The sequence below is a fragment of the Ailuropoda melanoleuca genome, chromosome 6, assembly GCF_002007445.2.
Source record: "Ailuropoda melanoleuca isolate Jingjing chromosome 6, ASM200744v2, whole genome shotgun sequence".
NCBI classification, from domain to species: domain Eukaryota; kingdom Metazoa; phylum Chordata; class Mammalia; order Carnivora; family Ursidae; genus Ailuropoda; species Ailuropoda melanoleuca.
The window spans coordinates 21,381,008-21,399,075 of record NC_048223.1 but is presented as its reverse complement, the minus strand read 5'-3'; the positions used below and the strand labels follow the sequence as shown (position 1 = coordinate 21,399,075).

Sequence of the window (18,068 nt, the reverse complement as noted above, 5' to 3'; positions counted from 1 at the left end):
TGTACCTTAATAACTTGGAGATGGTACAGACTCAAATCTAATTGTTCCATGACATTGGTAAAGTTCTATCATGTAGAAAATATTCAGAGAATAGGAAGGCAAAAAAGTACCTATGCCAAACATTACAAGTTAAAAAGAAATATCACCCTTTGACAGAAGGCTAAATATAGAGCTTACCTCCTAGAGGAGGGGAAACTCTGGGCTCCGGCCTGATGCGTTCACAGCCAAAGTCAAAAGTCTGGCTTTCCTCGCTGCTGTTTCCATCTTCAATTCCATCAACAATCCTGTTTAAAATAAAGGACATTGGTTAGTTGTACATTTCTATTTATGGGTTCCAGTATTTCTTCCTTTTTTAAAAAAATATTTTATTTATTTATTTTAGACAGACAGAGGGAGAGCACACATGGAGGGGGACGTGTGGAGGAAGAGGGAGAGAGAATCCCAAGCCAACTCCCCACTGAGTGCAGAGCCTGACACAGGGCTCGATCTCACGACCCTAAGATCATGCCCTGAGCTGAAACCATGAATTGGACACTTAACCAACTGAGCCACCCAGGCACCCCAAGTTCCAGTATTTCTAGAAGACTTAAAAATAGTGTTAATTTCTAAATTCTACATGCTCGAAAGCTGTGCTATCCAATATGATAATCTTATATGGCTACTGAGCACCTGATATGTGGCTCCTGCAAATTGAGATACACTGTAAGAATAAAATGGATATTGGATTTTGATGATTTGAGTAAAAAAATGCAAATGGTTTTATTAGTAAATTTTAAATATTATTTACATTTGAAATTATATTATTTGGGGCATACTAAGTCAAATAAAATATATTATTAAAATTAAATTTCACTTTATTTTGTTTTTTTGGGCTTTTTTTTGCTTTTTAAAAATGTGATTACTAGAAAATTTAGAATTACATTTGTGGCTCACAATTTTAGCTAACATTATATTTCTATTGGATAGAAATACTATAGAATTTAGAATCTTATTTATTCTCGGATTCAAAGCCTTAAGCTACAGAAGTCCTCTTATCTGAATTCATATTAAATCACTACTCTATCCAAAATTAAAATGTTTTAATCTAATGATTATAGCAACACATTAAATAACCGATGACACCTTTACTCTGAACCTGGACAAAACCCTGAAGTGAGAGTTAAAGAATTACATATAAATGACTATTAGGACTTCGGCTAGTCTTCTTTCCTTGCTAAATAACGTCTAACCCACTCATTATTTAAAAAACGTAAGTCTATTATAGAAAATTTAAACATAAAAGTAACAAAAATTAGAAAATAAAAATCACCTGTAATCCACCACTACGGTTAGCATTTTGATGTATGTTCTTAAATCTTTTTATAAATGCAGGATCAATTGTACATAAACCTTTCTTTTCCAGCTCAGATATATTTTCCCTATTTAAAATTGATTGTCTTTCTTCTTATTAAAAATTTAGGAAGGAGAAGAATAAGGCAATGTTTCGAATTACCATCCTCAACTGAATTCCTGAACGTTTAACGTCCACCTATTTTTCACTAAGTCTGTTTTGCTTATTTTTAAAAATATTCTCTCTAAGTGGATAAATTCTGTCCTTCAAATGACCAGTTACTGACAAAAATCACTTGCTTTACACGTAGAAAAACAGAACTTGAATCCAGATTTCCAACCTTAATCTCTGTGATTTTGGACAAAATAGCTCACTTCTTATCTCTTCATAGTACAGATAATATGAACTGCTTTACAGGACTCCTGACCTCCTGAAGAGACTAAGAGCAATAGTGAATGTGGAATTACCCAGCAGAAGACATGGCACATAGGAGGCATTCAATTTTTTTTTTCTTGCTTCTACTTATCATTCAGCTATGATGTGATTTTTTACTATTGCTTGTATTCACCATAGACTACTCCTTTCACATTATCTGCACCAGGATTTTTCACCCTCTCAATCATTTTTAGTTAGTCCTAAAGAGAATTTTTACAATTAAAAGTGGAGCCATTTCATGTTACTTACAGAAGAGGCCAGAAATAAAACTAAGCTTCCATTATCCACAATGATGAAGAAAATAGTATTGAAAATGAACATCGACACTTTGTTTCCTTTACGATTTCAACTTATTGTTCCATAAGACATTTGGCAAGATCAGGCATTGAGGGAATCACATCGATGACCTTGTTCTTTTATTTTCATTTAAATTTATAAGTTATAAATTACAATGTAGAAATACACACTTATAATGATAAAGGTAGAGCTTAATGGATGAAAGGAGTAGAGAAGGACTTCTGAATATTTAATGTACCCTTTTGAGACTACGACTAACACTAATTATTGTCATACTGCACACACCTCTATGTAGAGGCAAAATTTGCACCTAAAATTCGGGAAACCCAAAGAAGCCAGGCTAGGAACCTGTGTGGTTGAGAGGCCCAGAAGGCTGAATAAATATACTAGCTAGATACTAGTTTGAACAAAAGGCAGCCCTTTTCACCTAGGAAAGAATTACATGATGTGATTCTTACCTTGGACTGAGGTCTGGGGGTCCAGCGCTATTCAAAGCTGATAGTTGCAATTTCAAGTTTCTCTCTTTCCTTTTAGCATGGTTAGGGGGGTCAGTGTCCTGTTTGTTTTTGGGGGAATGTGAACTGGAGACTCTGCTAGGTGAGTGAAACGGCACAGTGCCTGAGGCCAGCTGCTTCAAGCTGAGGCCTAGATAGCTTTTATTGCTTCCAGCCTTCTTGCTGCGTGCAGAGGTTCCCCTTGTGTAGATGGGAGAGAGGGAGGCTGTCTCCTCATCCTCTCCCTCCTCTTCCTCCTCTTCATCTTCCACAATGGATGGGAGTCTTTTGTTGATGCTGCCATTTCCCTTGGGCTCTGACTAAATCAGTGGATAACACAGATTAGTACAGATCACAAAGACCGCTTGAGGGGTAGATCATTCCTGCTGGTGGGCCCATCTAAGCAAAGTCAAATGCTCTAGAAACTTACTTCTCAGGAAAGCTTAAGACTTTGCAGATTTTGCTATTATTTATTCAGGGGTTCAGTGTCTTCTCATTCCTGATATTCCCCAGGTTTATCCTATTTGCTATCCTGGTGTCAGTCTGTTAATGCCTCGCTTGGTCTTTTTAAACTATCTTGGTGGGGACCTGTGTGAAATGTGTGTTTTACCTGGTTTGTATCCAGATTTTACTCAGCCTGTCATCTGTAATAGCATATGGTGACATGCTGTTGGGACATTTCAGTTTTACAGGAAGGTCTTGGGCCTTGTTATTTTAAAGTCATAGGGTCTTTAGTGGAGCTTTATGTGCAGTTCAACCAGAAAAATACATTATCTTTGAGAATATAAGTCTTTCCTATTTTGGATCACATAGATGGAGTTAGACCAGCAGCATCCACAGCTACTCTGCTTCCTGTTATTTTTATTCTCAGACGTCAGTTGGCAGGAAATGGAGCAAACCATGTGGTCTGCTCCCCTTGAGAACCTTGGGAAGGGAAGGAGAAGTCTTGTTAAACCCGTCTTAGACTCTTGACTGAAGTCATTCAATCTCTTAGACTAAGAAGAAGCAAGGGGGAGGATGAGTAAAGGCAATGGAGGTAACGATGCAGGGGCAGGGCAGAGAGGACAGCGAGTGGCCCTCAATGGAGTCACTATAAGAGTGGATATTTCTTGTTCTTCCCAAACATGGCTTCCCTGCTCCAAAAAGTCAATTCATTTTTTTTTGTGCCTCATTCTCTTTTGTGCATACAATTGCTTCTATCTGCTCATCAATAATTTCTAAGAGAAATAAGACAACAAACTGAAAAGATCTAAGAGTGCTATTTAAATCTCATGAGCTGTCATGGTTATTCCTTCATCTTAATAAACAGTTGATTTATTGGTATATATTGATTTTCCTCTAACAGTTATAATGATAGATACAACAACAAAAAATGAACTTGAACCCGTGGTGACTTTACAGGCAATACCCCAATCAGTTTAGGCCAAACTAAGTGAAATAGTTAGTTTACTCATGAAGTTTTCTTGTATTTTAATCTTAATGGCTCAAAATTTCTTGAGGAAATGGCATTATTAGAATCATCTTTCCAACTAGATATGATTATTTTAATGAATGGAGAAGCCATTAGTTCTTTATGGGGAGAGTCATTGTTTGGCTTTTATTAGTTTTTGCTTTTCACAGCATTTTAAAGTTCTGTGCTTATAACAAAAGTTGGACCCGCATGGAATTGCAGGGGAACATTTGTTTGGTAGCACTGTAGAATAGAAAAATTAGCTCACCCAGTTAAAGACACAACAGGGCAAACTTATCAAAGAAATGAAAAACAATGAGTGAATTCTTTTAATTGGACTTCTGTTTACATTTGCATTGGCAATTTCATTATTCTTTTGGTTCAAGGAGGCTCTGCTGGCCCTAAAAGAATTCTCTGATTAATAATCTATAGTGTTTGCACTTCTACAAGTTTGTTTAAATTTCGTACTTCCATTTTATCGTGGAGACTTGGCACCTTGGACAAGGTGCTTAGATATTGACTCTTGTGATCAAGGCAGTGAGCAGTAATTACATGAAGAATTAATTATTCCTCCTCACATTATTGCTGAGAGGAGTCAAATTTATTAGAGTCTTAACACCCAGCCCCACACGCAATGTCTATGCAGGAGTACCGGTTCCTTTCCTCAGGCCGTCTGTGCAGAAACCCTTGCTTCCCTTGAGTAGCTGGACTCACCCGTGTATACACTGCCATACAGTTAGGCCACAGATTTCTTCTTTCTCTTCAGAGGACCCACCCCTTCATTTCCTCCTGACAAATGCTTCCATGAGGGCAATGAGGTTTTTATCCCATAGTCAAAAGAATCTCTAATTTAGCTCATAACATTATACTGGGATAGCCATTTCGAGCTCACAGGTGATTAGATTCAATCAAACCTGTTATGACTACAGGGGAAGCAAAATAAAATCTAGTGGCTGGATACAGACTTTTGGTCACACAGTCCTAGAAGTCCTGAGACTTACTACCTATTACTTGGTCAAGCAATATAATTGCTTAAATCCTTGGTTTCCTCACCTGTAAATGGGGAACGGTGTGAGTAAATAGTTATTAGATAATGGACATTAAAACACTTAACCATGTGCATTGGAAGTACTTAATAAATGCTTGCCCTGGTGGTGATGATGATGAGCATGAAGAAAATGGAAACATTTGCCTCAAGGTGGGTGCTACAGAGAGTGTTGGTTTTCTCTTTTTACATAATCTCCCTTCTTTGCTAGTTAACAGAACTATGCACCTTGCCCAAAGATCTCCTTTCTCAGCTTCCTTTGCCAGTTGGTTTGGCCATGAGGCTAAGTTCTGGGGTGCTACTATGCAAGTGGACAGGTTAAAAGGAACTTTTAGGAAGACATCTGGGAAGAGGGGTGCCTCTATCCTGCTCTTTCTTTTCTTTTCTTTTTTTTTTTTTAGTTTCAAGTCTGGACTATTGATAAAGTGGAGAGATCTCCAGCAGCCATCTTAGACAATGAGAAGATCTTAAAAAAGGAAGCCAGGCATTGAGGATAATGAATCCAAAAGAAAAAAGCTCAGGACCCTACTGACACAGTTTTATCACCCACCTCTGGCCTTGTCCATGAGAGAGAAATAAACATCTATTACCTTGAATGCCCTGTTATTCTGGTGGTCTTGATATTGTAAATGAGCCTAAGCCTTAATTATATGCAATAATTTTTTGAAAGTTGAAGATGTCGCATTCTTGGAAGGGATGTTCATTTTCAGACTGCTATGAAGGGGTGAGGAATTCAAATTGGAAAATCCAAAAGAAAGCTAAATTTTTCTTCATGAGAAAGAGAATATAGGAATGGCCTGGGGTAAAAGGGAATAGTCGTGAGGAAAGGCGGCCTGTTGAGAAGAGCTGAAACATAATAACCGTTTTGCCAGCTCCTGAGGAGGGATTTTTAGAGATGAAAAAGAAAAGACAACTACTGCCAGAGAGAAACTCAGTTGAATGCACTGAGATGTTTTAAGGCTTTTAAGAAGTTTTTCAATAGTATTAAAAGTAAAGTAAACCCTGTTTGAGCCCCAACTATCTTCAGTAAAGTATCAATGTCTTTGACTTGTGTTATGTAATTGGATATGGGTTTCTCTGTATGTACGTGTGTCTGTGTGTAGACACGTGTGTGAAGGGTGTTGGGTTCTGCTTCAAGGAGAAGACTGAGCAAGGCAAGGAGCTTTTTATAGGATTCCTGTCACTGGATTATTGGTAGTAAAAATCTAGGTAACAAATCTGATAAATCACTGTTTCTTGGGAAAATTTTCTGTAAAATTGGAGGATTCTTGAAAGTTGGGACTGCTTTAAGGGTTCAAGTGAAACCACTTCCAGAATATCTCTGAATCACTTTTTAAAAAATTTTGTATCATGGATAAACATGTTGCACCATCAAGTGGATGCCTACAAGAAAACATTTGGCTACTAGTTTTAAACATAATAAATGTACTTCCAAGATCAATGCCTCAGGACATTACTACTTTGGGCAGGTTCTGGTGACAACTGCTTTTCAACATCAATATAACATTTAAATAAAGAGATGAGTTTCAATACGTCTCTGTTCCAAACTCCAGAAAGTCAGTCAATACATTTCATTAGGAAGTGTATCAGGGAAAGTAGAAAATAAATACACAAAACCCTGAAGTGGGAGGCAGATTTATTGGAAATCCTACAGATTTTAGATAAATGTTCTGCTCTTTGGAAAAAGCCATACCTGTGAGACCGTAGATTTGTTCGATAATCTTGATATCACCTGAAAGAACAAACAAACAGAAGTCGTAAGAATCACTTAAACCTTTTCAGGAGGTTTGGGACTGGGTAAAATATAGGAAATGGGAGAGAGAATGTGGGGGATGATTGATTCACCTGGGTAGGCCAGAAGAACAAATACCTCCTAAAAGATGCAGAAAAAGCCTCCCTCATTCCAGCCTCTGGGATCTCTATTGACCAGTGTGTGGACTAAGAAAAGGGAGCAGCAAATTGAATGTCACACCTAGAAAATAATGATCAAAATAGTGGAGGAATTGGCTATACTTTCCATCTTGATGCCTTATTCCCTCTCCTCTTGTTTTCCATCTCCCCTTTTCCTCTTTCCTGCCCTTCTGCTAAATTCTCGCCTCTTCTATGATTTTTCTTTCTGGCTCTGTGAAAACAGAAACCCATGGAATCTTTTCTTATTTAATCTAATTTCTTTCCATTTGTCCACCTCCGCTTCTTATTTGAATACGGTGGGGGTAATGTCTCCTTTCTGTCCCATTTGTTTTCCTCACACTGATGTTTCTTGTGAACTACGATTAAGTTCACTGGGGGTCCTGATCTCCTATTGTATTGAGTTTAATTTCCCATTGATTATAAAAAGAAAAAAATGCTGCCAATCAAATTGGGATGTGCCATCAATGATGAGAGAGACCCCAATATCAGTGATGCTAAGAGGTTGAAAACAAATGTGTATTTATAGCATCACTTCAGCTGGGTTTCAGAATACATCTTATATAAAATCAAACTACAGTACTGTGGAGGAGTCCGTTATAAAACATGCAGCTTTCCATGCTGGACAAAGAAGCTCTGGAACTTATGATATATCCTGGAAACATGCTTCAGGTCTCATCCACATTGTTTTCTGCTCAAAGACACTTCTTTCATTTTAAAGTGCTAATATATGCTATAAATTAGCATAACTTTATTCACATAAAAAAAAACTTTTACACTAAAAAATGATCTGCCTAAGAAGTGAGACATATTTGGTAATTCTGTCAACTCTCACTGTTGTTTTTTTTTTTTTTCCTAGATGATTAGGGAAATAGATGTGTTATTATTTATACAAATGCTGGCATCATTATTGCTGTGCAAATACATGTTTCATCAATGTTTAATTTTATCAAAGAAGTCAACCCATTCTACATCTGCTTAGTTGCCTAAATATGCATTAATCAGAAGCATTGTAGACATAAGTTTTGTAATAATTCCCTAAATGGTGACAAATAAAACAGCTGAATAATTAAAAATGTGAAAACCAAAATTACAGTGCCATTGCTACGTGGTAGACACAAAAATGTGTTTTACAAAGGCTTTCCGCTACAGCCTGGATGACAAAATGAATAACTCTGTGGGATTCAGGAAGCCTGAACAGCTCCAGGTCAGAGGTGTAGGAAAAAGAAACTGGCCTCAGCGTCTTTCGATTTGGGTGTGACTTTAGCTCCTTGGCTTACTTACTGGTAGCATGACTTCCATCAAGTTGCTGAATCCCAAGGTTGTTTTTTTGTATCAGTGCTTCTCAAACTTTTATGTGCACACAAATCACCTGGGGATTTTGTTATAAAATGCAAGTCCTGGTTCGGGAGGTCTGGGGTGGAGCCTGAGACTCTGTATTTCTAATGAGCTCCCGGGCAATACTGATGCTGCTGGCCCGTGGGGCATACTTGGATCTCATAACCAACATCACTATATTACCATCCTATCACCTATTAATTCATTAAGTGTTCACTATGTGACAAGCATCCTGAAAAATGCTCCCAGCCATTATTTCCACTAATTTTCATTGCAATACTATGAGGTTAGAAGTATCCATCATATAACCAGCCCTACTGTGATAGGCTCTCTGAGTAAGTCATTTCGTTTGCATATGGCATGAATCTCATGTATTTTAAAAGAGTACGATCATATAGTCATTCAATTGACCAACACTTCATGCAGATCCAGAATCTGCCAATTGCAGAGAATATTCATTTAATGGAAACCCAGTATTTTAAAGCTAGAAATCACCCTAAAGAGTGTCTGCTACAATGGTTTGTAATCTGGCAGACAGCAGAATGTTTGAGAAGCATTTCTAAGTAAATCAAATTCCAGAGCACCAGCTCCAGAGAGTCTCTTCTGTTGGTGTGGGTAGGGCCAGGTCTCCAGGTCAGGGTGGAAACCACTGAGTTAGTCCAACTCCCCACCTAGACACGTGGAAATTGCCGTCCAGGGAGATGACTTGCCCAATCCACGCATCGGGTTAGAGTTCTGGCAGAGCCTACCAGACACCAGTTGCCCTGACTTCGGTGTAGCTTGCACAGAATTGGAAGTTGTCCCAGGTGCCTCCTCCAGCAGTTAATGCTGTTACTTGAGCTGAAAGACTAGATGCCTCACATACTGTGCAACTGAATCTCACATAAGGTTTGATGACTCCCACAAAGCAGATCCCCAAACCTCGTGATACGAAGTTATCCAAGCACCTTGTTAGGCTTTTCTGAGTTACAGATCTCTGCACAAATATGATGCATTCTAGGCATTCTAGTCCCATGGAAAAAAAATGCACAATACAACATTTGAATAGATGTTTATAGATATCATTTCTTGTTCCAGTAACTGGAAGACTCAAAGGTTTTGTATGTTTTGAGGAAGACAGTCTTATCCAACGTGAGTCCCTCCAACACAAAATTTTTAAGGCTTTTAGACAACAGAACTGCTGGTAATCTCTAATTGGGATGACTTAAGAAAAAAAAAATACTGAAGTAATACAGGGTAAGATGATAAAATGTTCTAAATCAGACATAAAACAAGGAATGAAGGTCATTGCAATAAAGTCTTGAGAGAAATAAAGAATGCTGAGGGTCAGCCCACTCAGATCTTAGAATTGTACCTTCAGTTTGCCAGGACAGAAGAAACCAAGTGTGGGCAAGAAGGACTGGGGACATGTCTTGGCACAAGGTTATCACAAACGAGGTAAGGCTTTATAACCTTGTGGACTAGGAGAGAAACCCATTCTCAGCTATGCAGAGTTGGTTTAAAAAGTTTCTGCAACGAATTCTCTTTTTTATTCCCCAGTCCTAACCACTTAACTTACTCTATCACTCTAAGTCCAGTGGGAACCAAGAGAGAGAACCCTTGCATCGAAAAAACACTGCTCACTGGCATGGAGAAACAGAAGAAGGAAAATGGTCTCTTATTACTCAATCTGCTACAAAAAAGCAAAACAAATTCACAATCTCCGTTTTAAAAAAAAAACCCATAAGGAAGGCCTCAAAATTCTACTATTGACCTTGAATGGCAAACAGAAATCAAACATACTAAGATGAATGGTGATTTTAGAGGTGAAAAATGTCATTGTATTCTTTAACGTTGTCTATTTTACTGAATGAAGACATTCTAGAAGAGCTTTCAAAGGCTCATACCTGACCTTGGCCATCCAACTTATTTTTTCCTTAAGTTTCTAAATTGACCCATAGTAAATTATCCTGCTTTTAGGGTTTTCTTTTAGCTGGGCTGCAAGTTCTTTGATTTGTTTCACCTATTTCTGCCCACTGATTACAGTGTCTCAGAATTCTGACACACGGTACTCTGACAATAAGGTTTGGGGCCAAGCCTTTCATGGGATGCTAATGCCTCACCGTTAGAAGCTGAGTGGTTTTTCAGTAATAGTGAGGCATTGCCAATAAGCTTTCCTTTCTCTCAAGATCTTGTCAAGAGACTGATCCACCAAGAAGTTAACTACTATGAGGTAGGAAGGAAGCAAATGGGAATAGAACCCACCACGGAGGCTTAGGAATCCTAAACTATAACCCAGGGGTACAGTGATCCAAGGAAGGTATTCTCATGGTTTACTTGGTTTGCAGGTTGGAATTACAAGCCCCTGTGTGAGTCTGCAAATGTCCTCTCAACTCTGGAATCTCCTAAGACACTAAAGTGCTCTGGTGGGAATGTTATCTACAGCTGATTGCTCAATTGGGAAATGAGATGCAAATTACGAGACTCTTCTTTCTGAGTGATTCATGATATCCTCTGCTTTGTTAATAATGCCACATTGATTAAGTCACAAAGCAGATTGAAGGAACATGTGTCCTCATTCAGAAAAAGGAATCATCACATATTTTATCTTGTTCTCTGGACAGCAACATTACCGGTACTGGTGGCTATTTGGGATAAAAAGAGTATGAATAAAAGATGGTACCACATAATGCAGTAACTCAGATAGTTAAAAGGCCCGTTCTTACAAAACCATAAATAATTGTCGTAGGATATGGGCAAGCAGCAAAGCAATAGGTCTCATTTTTATTTCTGATCTGTTTCTTTCTCTTGTAGACTTAAGTGGAGGTACCAAGTACTGAATGCCACCAAGGGCAGGTGGAAGACAGAAAGAGGAATTGGAAAGCTCTTGAGAAAGAATAGGCTATGAATAAGGGGGCACTCATTTTCAATCAAAAAAGTCTAGGAGTTCACTGCCATCTAATCTAAAGAAGATATTTTTGAAGCTGGTCTGAAACCCTAAGTGGGTAATACAGTAGCTAACATGTTTCCTTTGCTTGTTGTATAACTTAGAAACAGAAATAAGATTTTAATTAAAAAACTAATGATTTTGAACTTTTCCAATTTCACCCTGAGCCTTGAGGTCAAGACAAGCTCTTAAGACTTAGAGGAGACTTCTTCTCCTCTAAGTAAATACTATCACTCCTGATGCAGAAAGCACATCTGAAGTAACTGAGACTTGAATTTAGAGTTAATTTTCTAGTTCTGGAGAGCTCAACCACGGAGACTATAGTGTAGGAAACACCACAAATCTCTTTATCGCTGTGTATTACCATAAAAGTTCTGTGTGTTGGGAAGTGGGATGGATAGGACCCATTTAGAAGGTAGTATAGCATAGTGGTTAAGAGTTAAGTGGATTTTCCTAGTCTTTTCACTTATTAGCTATGTGACCTTGGGAAGCATGGTAATTGGGATAAAATACGTAATGCTGAGGTAACAAACAATCTGGTGAATTTTAATAGTTTAACCCCAAAGAATTTTATTTCTCATTCTTCCTCTAAAAAATGATGATGGGGTGCCTGGATGGCACAGCTCGTTGGACATCTGACTCTTGGTTTCAGCTCAGACCCTGATCTCAGGGTCATGAGATCGAGCCCCACATGGGGGTCAGAACTCAGCTCAGTCTGCTTAAGACTCTCTCTGCCCCTCCCTCCACCTCTCTTGCACGCTCTCTCTGTCTCTCAAATAAATAAATAAATCTTTAAAAAAAAGGTAATATTTAAAGTTGTTTTGAGGATTAAATGAGATATATAAATGTAAACTGAACAAATCTTAGAGACCAAGTTGGCTACATTGGACATTAAGAGAAATGTATAGCACCCAAATGTACAGTTGACTCTTGAACAGTATTTGGTGTTAGGTGTGCCGACCACTCCCCCCCCAACTGGAAAATCTTTTATAACTTTTGACTCCCCACAAACTTAACAACTAATAGCGTACTACTGACCAGAAGCCTTACAAGTACATAAACTGTTGATTAATACACATTTTGTATGTTATACAGTATTATATACTGTATTCTTACAGTAAAGTAAGCTAGAGAGAAGAAAATGTTATTAAGAAAATCATAAGAGAAAATACATTTACAGTACTGTATTTATAAAAAAAAAATTCCACGTGTAAGTTGGTCCATGCAATTGAACCCCATGTTGTTCAAGAGTGAACTGTAATTTTAAAAATATTTTTTTGTGTTTTCAAAAACCTTAAAGGTTATATATTGATAAACTACAGTAAGATGTTTAAAAATTACCCCTCTCTTTCTATTCTATTAGCACTCACGAAGGTGTTCTCTTTCAGTTCTCTCACTGAAACTCTGGATCCCTTCTGTTCACACTTCCCTTCCGGCTTCCCCTCTGGCCATAGCGCCCAACGTTCCTGTCAGAGATGACCGCTAGGTGGCGCCATGCCTTCCCGCCCTCTTGGTTCTCTAGAGAGAGAAAGCATTTGGAGCCAGCCGATCAGGTGAGTCTTTTACCCTTTAGCTTTATGATACACAAGGGACTTAGGGTGAAAAAAGTCCTCACGTTGTTGCATTTGTTAAGTATTTGGTCCAGTGTCTGGCATAAAAAGTAATTAATTCCTGTTAATAAATGTTAGTTATGTTATTATTAATATATTGATTATGAAGAAAAGTTTTCTTTGAATTGAGTTAATGGGAAATAGGGCATTTTAAGCTATGGATATTCAAACACCCACACAGATGGATTTGTCCAACTGAAACTGATATATACGTAGGACTCCTTAATAAAGAGGCCATAAAATTGTTGAACATGAGTTTTCCCCACATTGCTCTGCTAGCAGAGGGCCATCAGCCCATGCCACAGAACTCTTCTTTGTGCAACACTAGGTGGAATACTTCCCATAAAGTAATGACTTGGTATTCTATTCTTTTCTCTCTCAACACTTTTATCTGCTTCACTTAAACAAAATGAAGCACTTTAAAATTGTCCATACAGTCAAGTCATTGATAATGTATGCAAATTAACTCAAGCACAATTTTAACTTCCTATCTCTAAATTCAAATGTATGAATTATAAGGCTTTGGGATTAAAAGAAAAGTCAAAGAGTCTCTTAACACTTATTCAAGAACTTGGAAAATGCAGGATGACTTTAAGGGAGAGAGATTTACTTATAAATATGTGGTTCATATCATTCTAGAAAAGCAAAGGAGGAAAATACACACATTATGTGAGAAAACTAGAAATTTCTCCACACTGACATAGAGTTTCAAAGGTTTCAGGCTTCAGGAGCTATATACCAACTCCATGATTTGGGAGCTCAGCAGTTAATCAGTGCTAAAAGAATTTGCAGTTTAAACTCATTATACTGAGCTGAGATTCCATGCCCCCCAATGACCTGCTTCTGATTAGGGTACAATGGCTCCTTGGTTAGCTTGTAAAATCAGTTACTATGTAATTGTAAGGAAATACAATAGCTGGTTTCATAAGAGTTTCGGGATACACGCTGAGTACTTTTTTTTTTAAAGATTTTATTTATTTATTTGACAGAGATAGAGACAGCCAGCAAGAGAGGGAACACAAGCAGGGGGGAGTGGGAGAGGAAGAAGCAGGCTCATAGCGGAGGAGCCTGATGTGGGGCTCCATCCCATAACGCCGGGATCACATCCTGAGCCGAAGGCAGACGCCTAACCGCTGTGCCACCCAGGCACCCCTGAGTACTTTGGTTCCAAACCAGGTCGGTGAAGAAATTTGCTCAATTTGGTATGAGAAGTTTTCATATCATAACTCCTGATGGCACTTCTTAAAGCTAATGTGAAATGCCTAACTCTGCCAAGGAAGCCTACTGTCAATTATACACTGTAACGAAAAAGGTGAACAGCCCTATATGTTGAAAATAGTGTTTGTACCAGCAAACTGAAAAGAGCTACTCTGCTTATTTAAACCGCAGAGCCTTGGTTAAGCTCAGTTAGCCAGAGAAAATAACAGGCCTATATAGGAACATGATAGAGGGGTCATAGGTAGCTTCTACATGACCAAATGCATATTTTTTTAAAGATTTATTTATTTATTTGAGAGAGAGAGAGAGGGAGAGGGCAAGAGCAGGAGGGGCAGAGGGAGAGGGAGAGCGAGAATCTCAAGGAGACTCTACGCTGAGCATGGAGCTGGATGTGGGGCTCAAACCCAGGACCCTGAGATCAGACCTGAGCTGAAACCAAGAGTCAGACATTTAACTGACTGGGTCACCCGGGAACCCCCAAATGCATATCTTTTATGATTAAAGCACTCTGTGAAACTTAAGCATGAAGAATATTGTGTTTCAAAGCAACTATTTACAAGAGTTTGTGCAAAGCAATTCTGGCCCTTCAAGTTTCCAATCTGCTGGATCAGGCTGTGCTTGTGAAGCTGTGTCTTTGGGGATTGTGGGAAACTGGCACGTTGGATTCTTTGAAGGAACAATTCTGGCCTTAGTTGGACTGTGAAGGCATACTACTTTTAGGTAATATAGATGCGTCCAAAATAAGTCATTTAGTCCCACAGCGGGAGTCATATTCTTCCTGTTAATTTCCATTAGATCTTTAGGACATGTAACTTCTACTTGGCACTGGCTTTAAATCACTGACTTTAAAGTATCTCCTCCTCTCTTCCTTTTTGTTAATTCATTCAGAATTTTTAAATAAATACTTTTACTTGGAGAAGTCCATTAAAGTGATTCTATGGTAAATTATTTAGAAAAACTGAAAAAATATTTTAAGGTATGAATACCCTCCTATTTATTAATCTATTTGGCAGATACATATTCCTATAGGCTGAGCTTTCACAAAATGATGGCACACTCCTCTGTCCGGCAACCTGCAAGCATCTGCCTCACGTTTTCCTCAAATTACTAAAGGATATCATGTGTGCCCATTCTGTGTTTCCTGAAGAACACATTCTCATTTAAAGTCGAAACAAAAACACAATAGTAAAATACAACACGTACAGAGAACAACAAACAAATAATTTGGTTTCACATCTTTTTCAATGTTTAAAAGTTTTCTTGAGCTGGAATAAAAAAAAAATAATAGAAAGGTCATACTAGAAGGGCCTATGGTTCAGCCTGGTTAATTGTTCACCAACTGGTTAGCTGTTCATCCAGGTGGATGCACCCAGTTGGATACACAGCTTGAGGAGATTTCCCAGACTGCCTGCACGGAGACTGAATCACATGATTCATTCTGGCCAATGGGATGTGAGCAGAAGAGATCTGTGCCATTTCTGGGTCTGGCCCCCGAGAAATACAAAGGCAGCCACCACCCTCTCTCTTAACTGGTTGGCTGACTGGATACAAAGTGTCTGGGGAAGGACTCTGAGTTCCAGATGGCTCTGAGGCCTGAGGGGTGATGGGGCCACCAGATAGAGGAAGCTTGGATTCCTGCATCGTCAAGTGAGAAGCTGCCACCTGTACACTGTGATATGAATGACCTTTACTGCAAAAATCGTTTATTCTACTTATTGTATTAAGTTACCGAGACGTGGGGTTGTTTGTTGCAGCATTTAGCTTCACTCAACTGACGGTTTCTTAGTGACCTTTTAGGCCTGAGATGAGGAACTGGAGGCCCGCAGAAGGAAAGCAACTTGTTCCAAGTCATACAGTTTCTATGTGTATTGAATCTAATGCCTCGTAGTCATGGCTTTTTTGACAGAATCCTGTTTCCGTTTTTCTTTTCCCCGTATATAATGCTAACATTTTGTCCCATCAAGACGAAAGTATGACTAATAAAAGAAAAAAACGTAAACTGTACAACCTGGAATAGAAATATGCTTCGTTAACCCTAGTCAGACCTGGGATTGTTCATGATCCTGGCAGAATGCAGTGACACAGATCGGTGACCATATGCTCTGCTCTTAAAGAACTTAATCTTCCGGGTGGAACATATAAGTGGGATTACCACATCACTAAAAGCTTAGCATCTTGCAGATGTTCATCTCAGAATTTTTCCTTAATCATTTTCCTCAATGACATGGAAACCAAATCCTTTAAATCCCGATTCATTTCACAGACCTGTATCTCCATGGACCCTCCACCCTTATAGAGTTGTCATTAGTATCGCGTGCTGGCCTGCCAATTCATAATCTCGAGGTACTTCAATCTCCCCACTAACCTGGCATCTTGCTTACTTCCGATTTCTAACTACTTGGCTACTGTTTCCTTCAGTCAAAGCCGCCGCTCCTTTGGCATCCCAGGATGCTGGGTTTCAATGGCAAGCAAATAGATGCCTCCAATCTGATGAACCGGAGGCCTCCAGATCTGCCTGCCGAGCACAGTCTGCGCTGGGGTGTAAGCAGACTGTCTCTACCATATGTCATCATCTCTGCCGTCTACACCCTTTTGGGGAACTTCACAGGAAAAACACTATTAGAGATGTTTATCCTAGGATTTTGTAATTTGTTTTTAATTTTAATTTAATTTCCACCAACTTAGCTCATTTAGAACAGTTTTAATTATACCACCCACTGACTCTATGTTTTATCAGTTGAGTTTGGGCTTGGGATTAAAGGGCTAACTGAAGAAATGTTGTACATGCCCAAGGATGACCGGTGAAATATTAGACTAGCAGAGTGCAAACAGTGAAATATATACTATAGTAAAACAGTCAGGATTATTCTAACAAGACCCAGGAGATCCAGTTCTTGAATGAAAAAACAGAATAAAATTATGTTTTCAAAAAATCCTGACAGAGGTAAAGTATTTGCAGATTGATTGAGGAATGTTAAAAATATTGCTTCTTTCATCTGTATTCTTTCTGTTGTTGTTGTTAGAGGGGGAGAGAGAGAGAGAGAAAGGGGAGGGGCAGAGGGAGAGAGAGAATCCCAAAGAGGCTCCACGCCCAGCACAGAGCCCACTGCGGGGCTCTATCTCACAACCCTGAGATCATGACCTGAGCTGAAGTCAAGAGTCGGATGCTTAACCAACTGAGCCACCCAGGCACCCCTTTCACCTATATTCTTAATCCTTTTCCATAACTGTGTGTATATGCACATAAAGGAAGTGCTGAGAACATTTTATTTCAATTGATAAGAAGGCCTCCAACTTCTTACGAGAATGAAACTAAGTCTGAAAAGAATGGAAATACTATTTTGTACATCTGAAATGACCGTGGAGTGGAGATTTCACAGATTTACTCTCAAACATGGAACAAAGGAAGAATGAAGAACCATTACATGTACAGAAGACTGAAAAGCGTGTACTTGAATGGGAAGACATTTTCCCAGAACTAGTCGGTGACACAGGGTTATTAATAATAGATAGATGGATTTATAAGCGAATGAAAGCACAAGTACTAAGAGAAAGGACAAGTTGGATGGCCAAGCTACAATACTTCTGCCGTCTTACTCATCCTCTTGTTAAGGAGATGTCTTTCCTGAAACATTTAGGCACAGTGGGCTTTTGATGAGACATGACCAGTAATAGCATTAAGGATAAGAAGATTAAAGTGAATGTTATTCTGGAAATTCAGTATAGCTTCTGCCGTAAGTCAGGATGCCTGAAGGAAACCAACTCTTTTAGGAGAATTATGTTCTGATTTATAGCAGAGTGCTTTAGTGGACAAATGTACTAGGCTGGGATTCAGAATGCCAGCATTTGACTCAATTTTATACTGCTTGATTCTTTCACTAATTCAGTAATCTCAGGCAGGAACTGCTGGGACAGCCAGTTCCTTCATCCGTTAAGCAAGGATTCAGGGGTGATACCAGGATTAAAAATTAAATGAAAGGAGGTAATGTAAACAAACTCCCTTGCTCCTAATACATA

General features: G+C 38.7%; 1 protein-coding gene across 2 annotated transcripts in view; it reads right to left on the bottom strand.

The window, feature by feature from the left end:
* The window catches only part of KCNH8 (potassium voltage-gated channel subfamily H member 8), a 365,555-nt gene that overhangs the window by 27,922 nt on the left and 319,565 nt on the right, over positions 1-18,068 (bottom strand). For both annotated transcript variants that reach the window (XM_002924147.4, XM_034662055.1), the window contains exons 12-14: positions 6,745-6,783; positions 2,521-2,876; positions 178-284 (exon numbers count right to left, since the gene is read on the bottom strand). In XM_002924147.4, the coding sequence (XP_002924193.1) occupies positions 178-284; positions 2,521-2,876; positions 6,745-6,783 (502 nt within the window). The remainder of the gene's footprint in view (positions 1-177; positions 285-2,520; positions 2,877-6,744; positions 6,784-18,068) is intronic.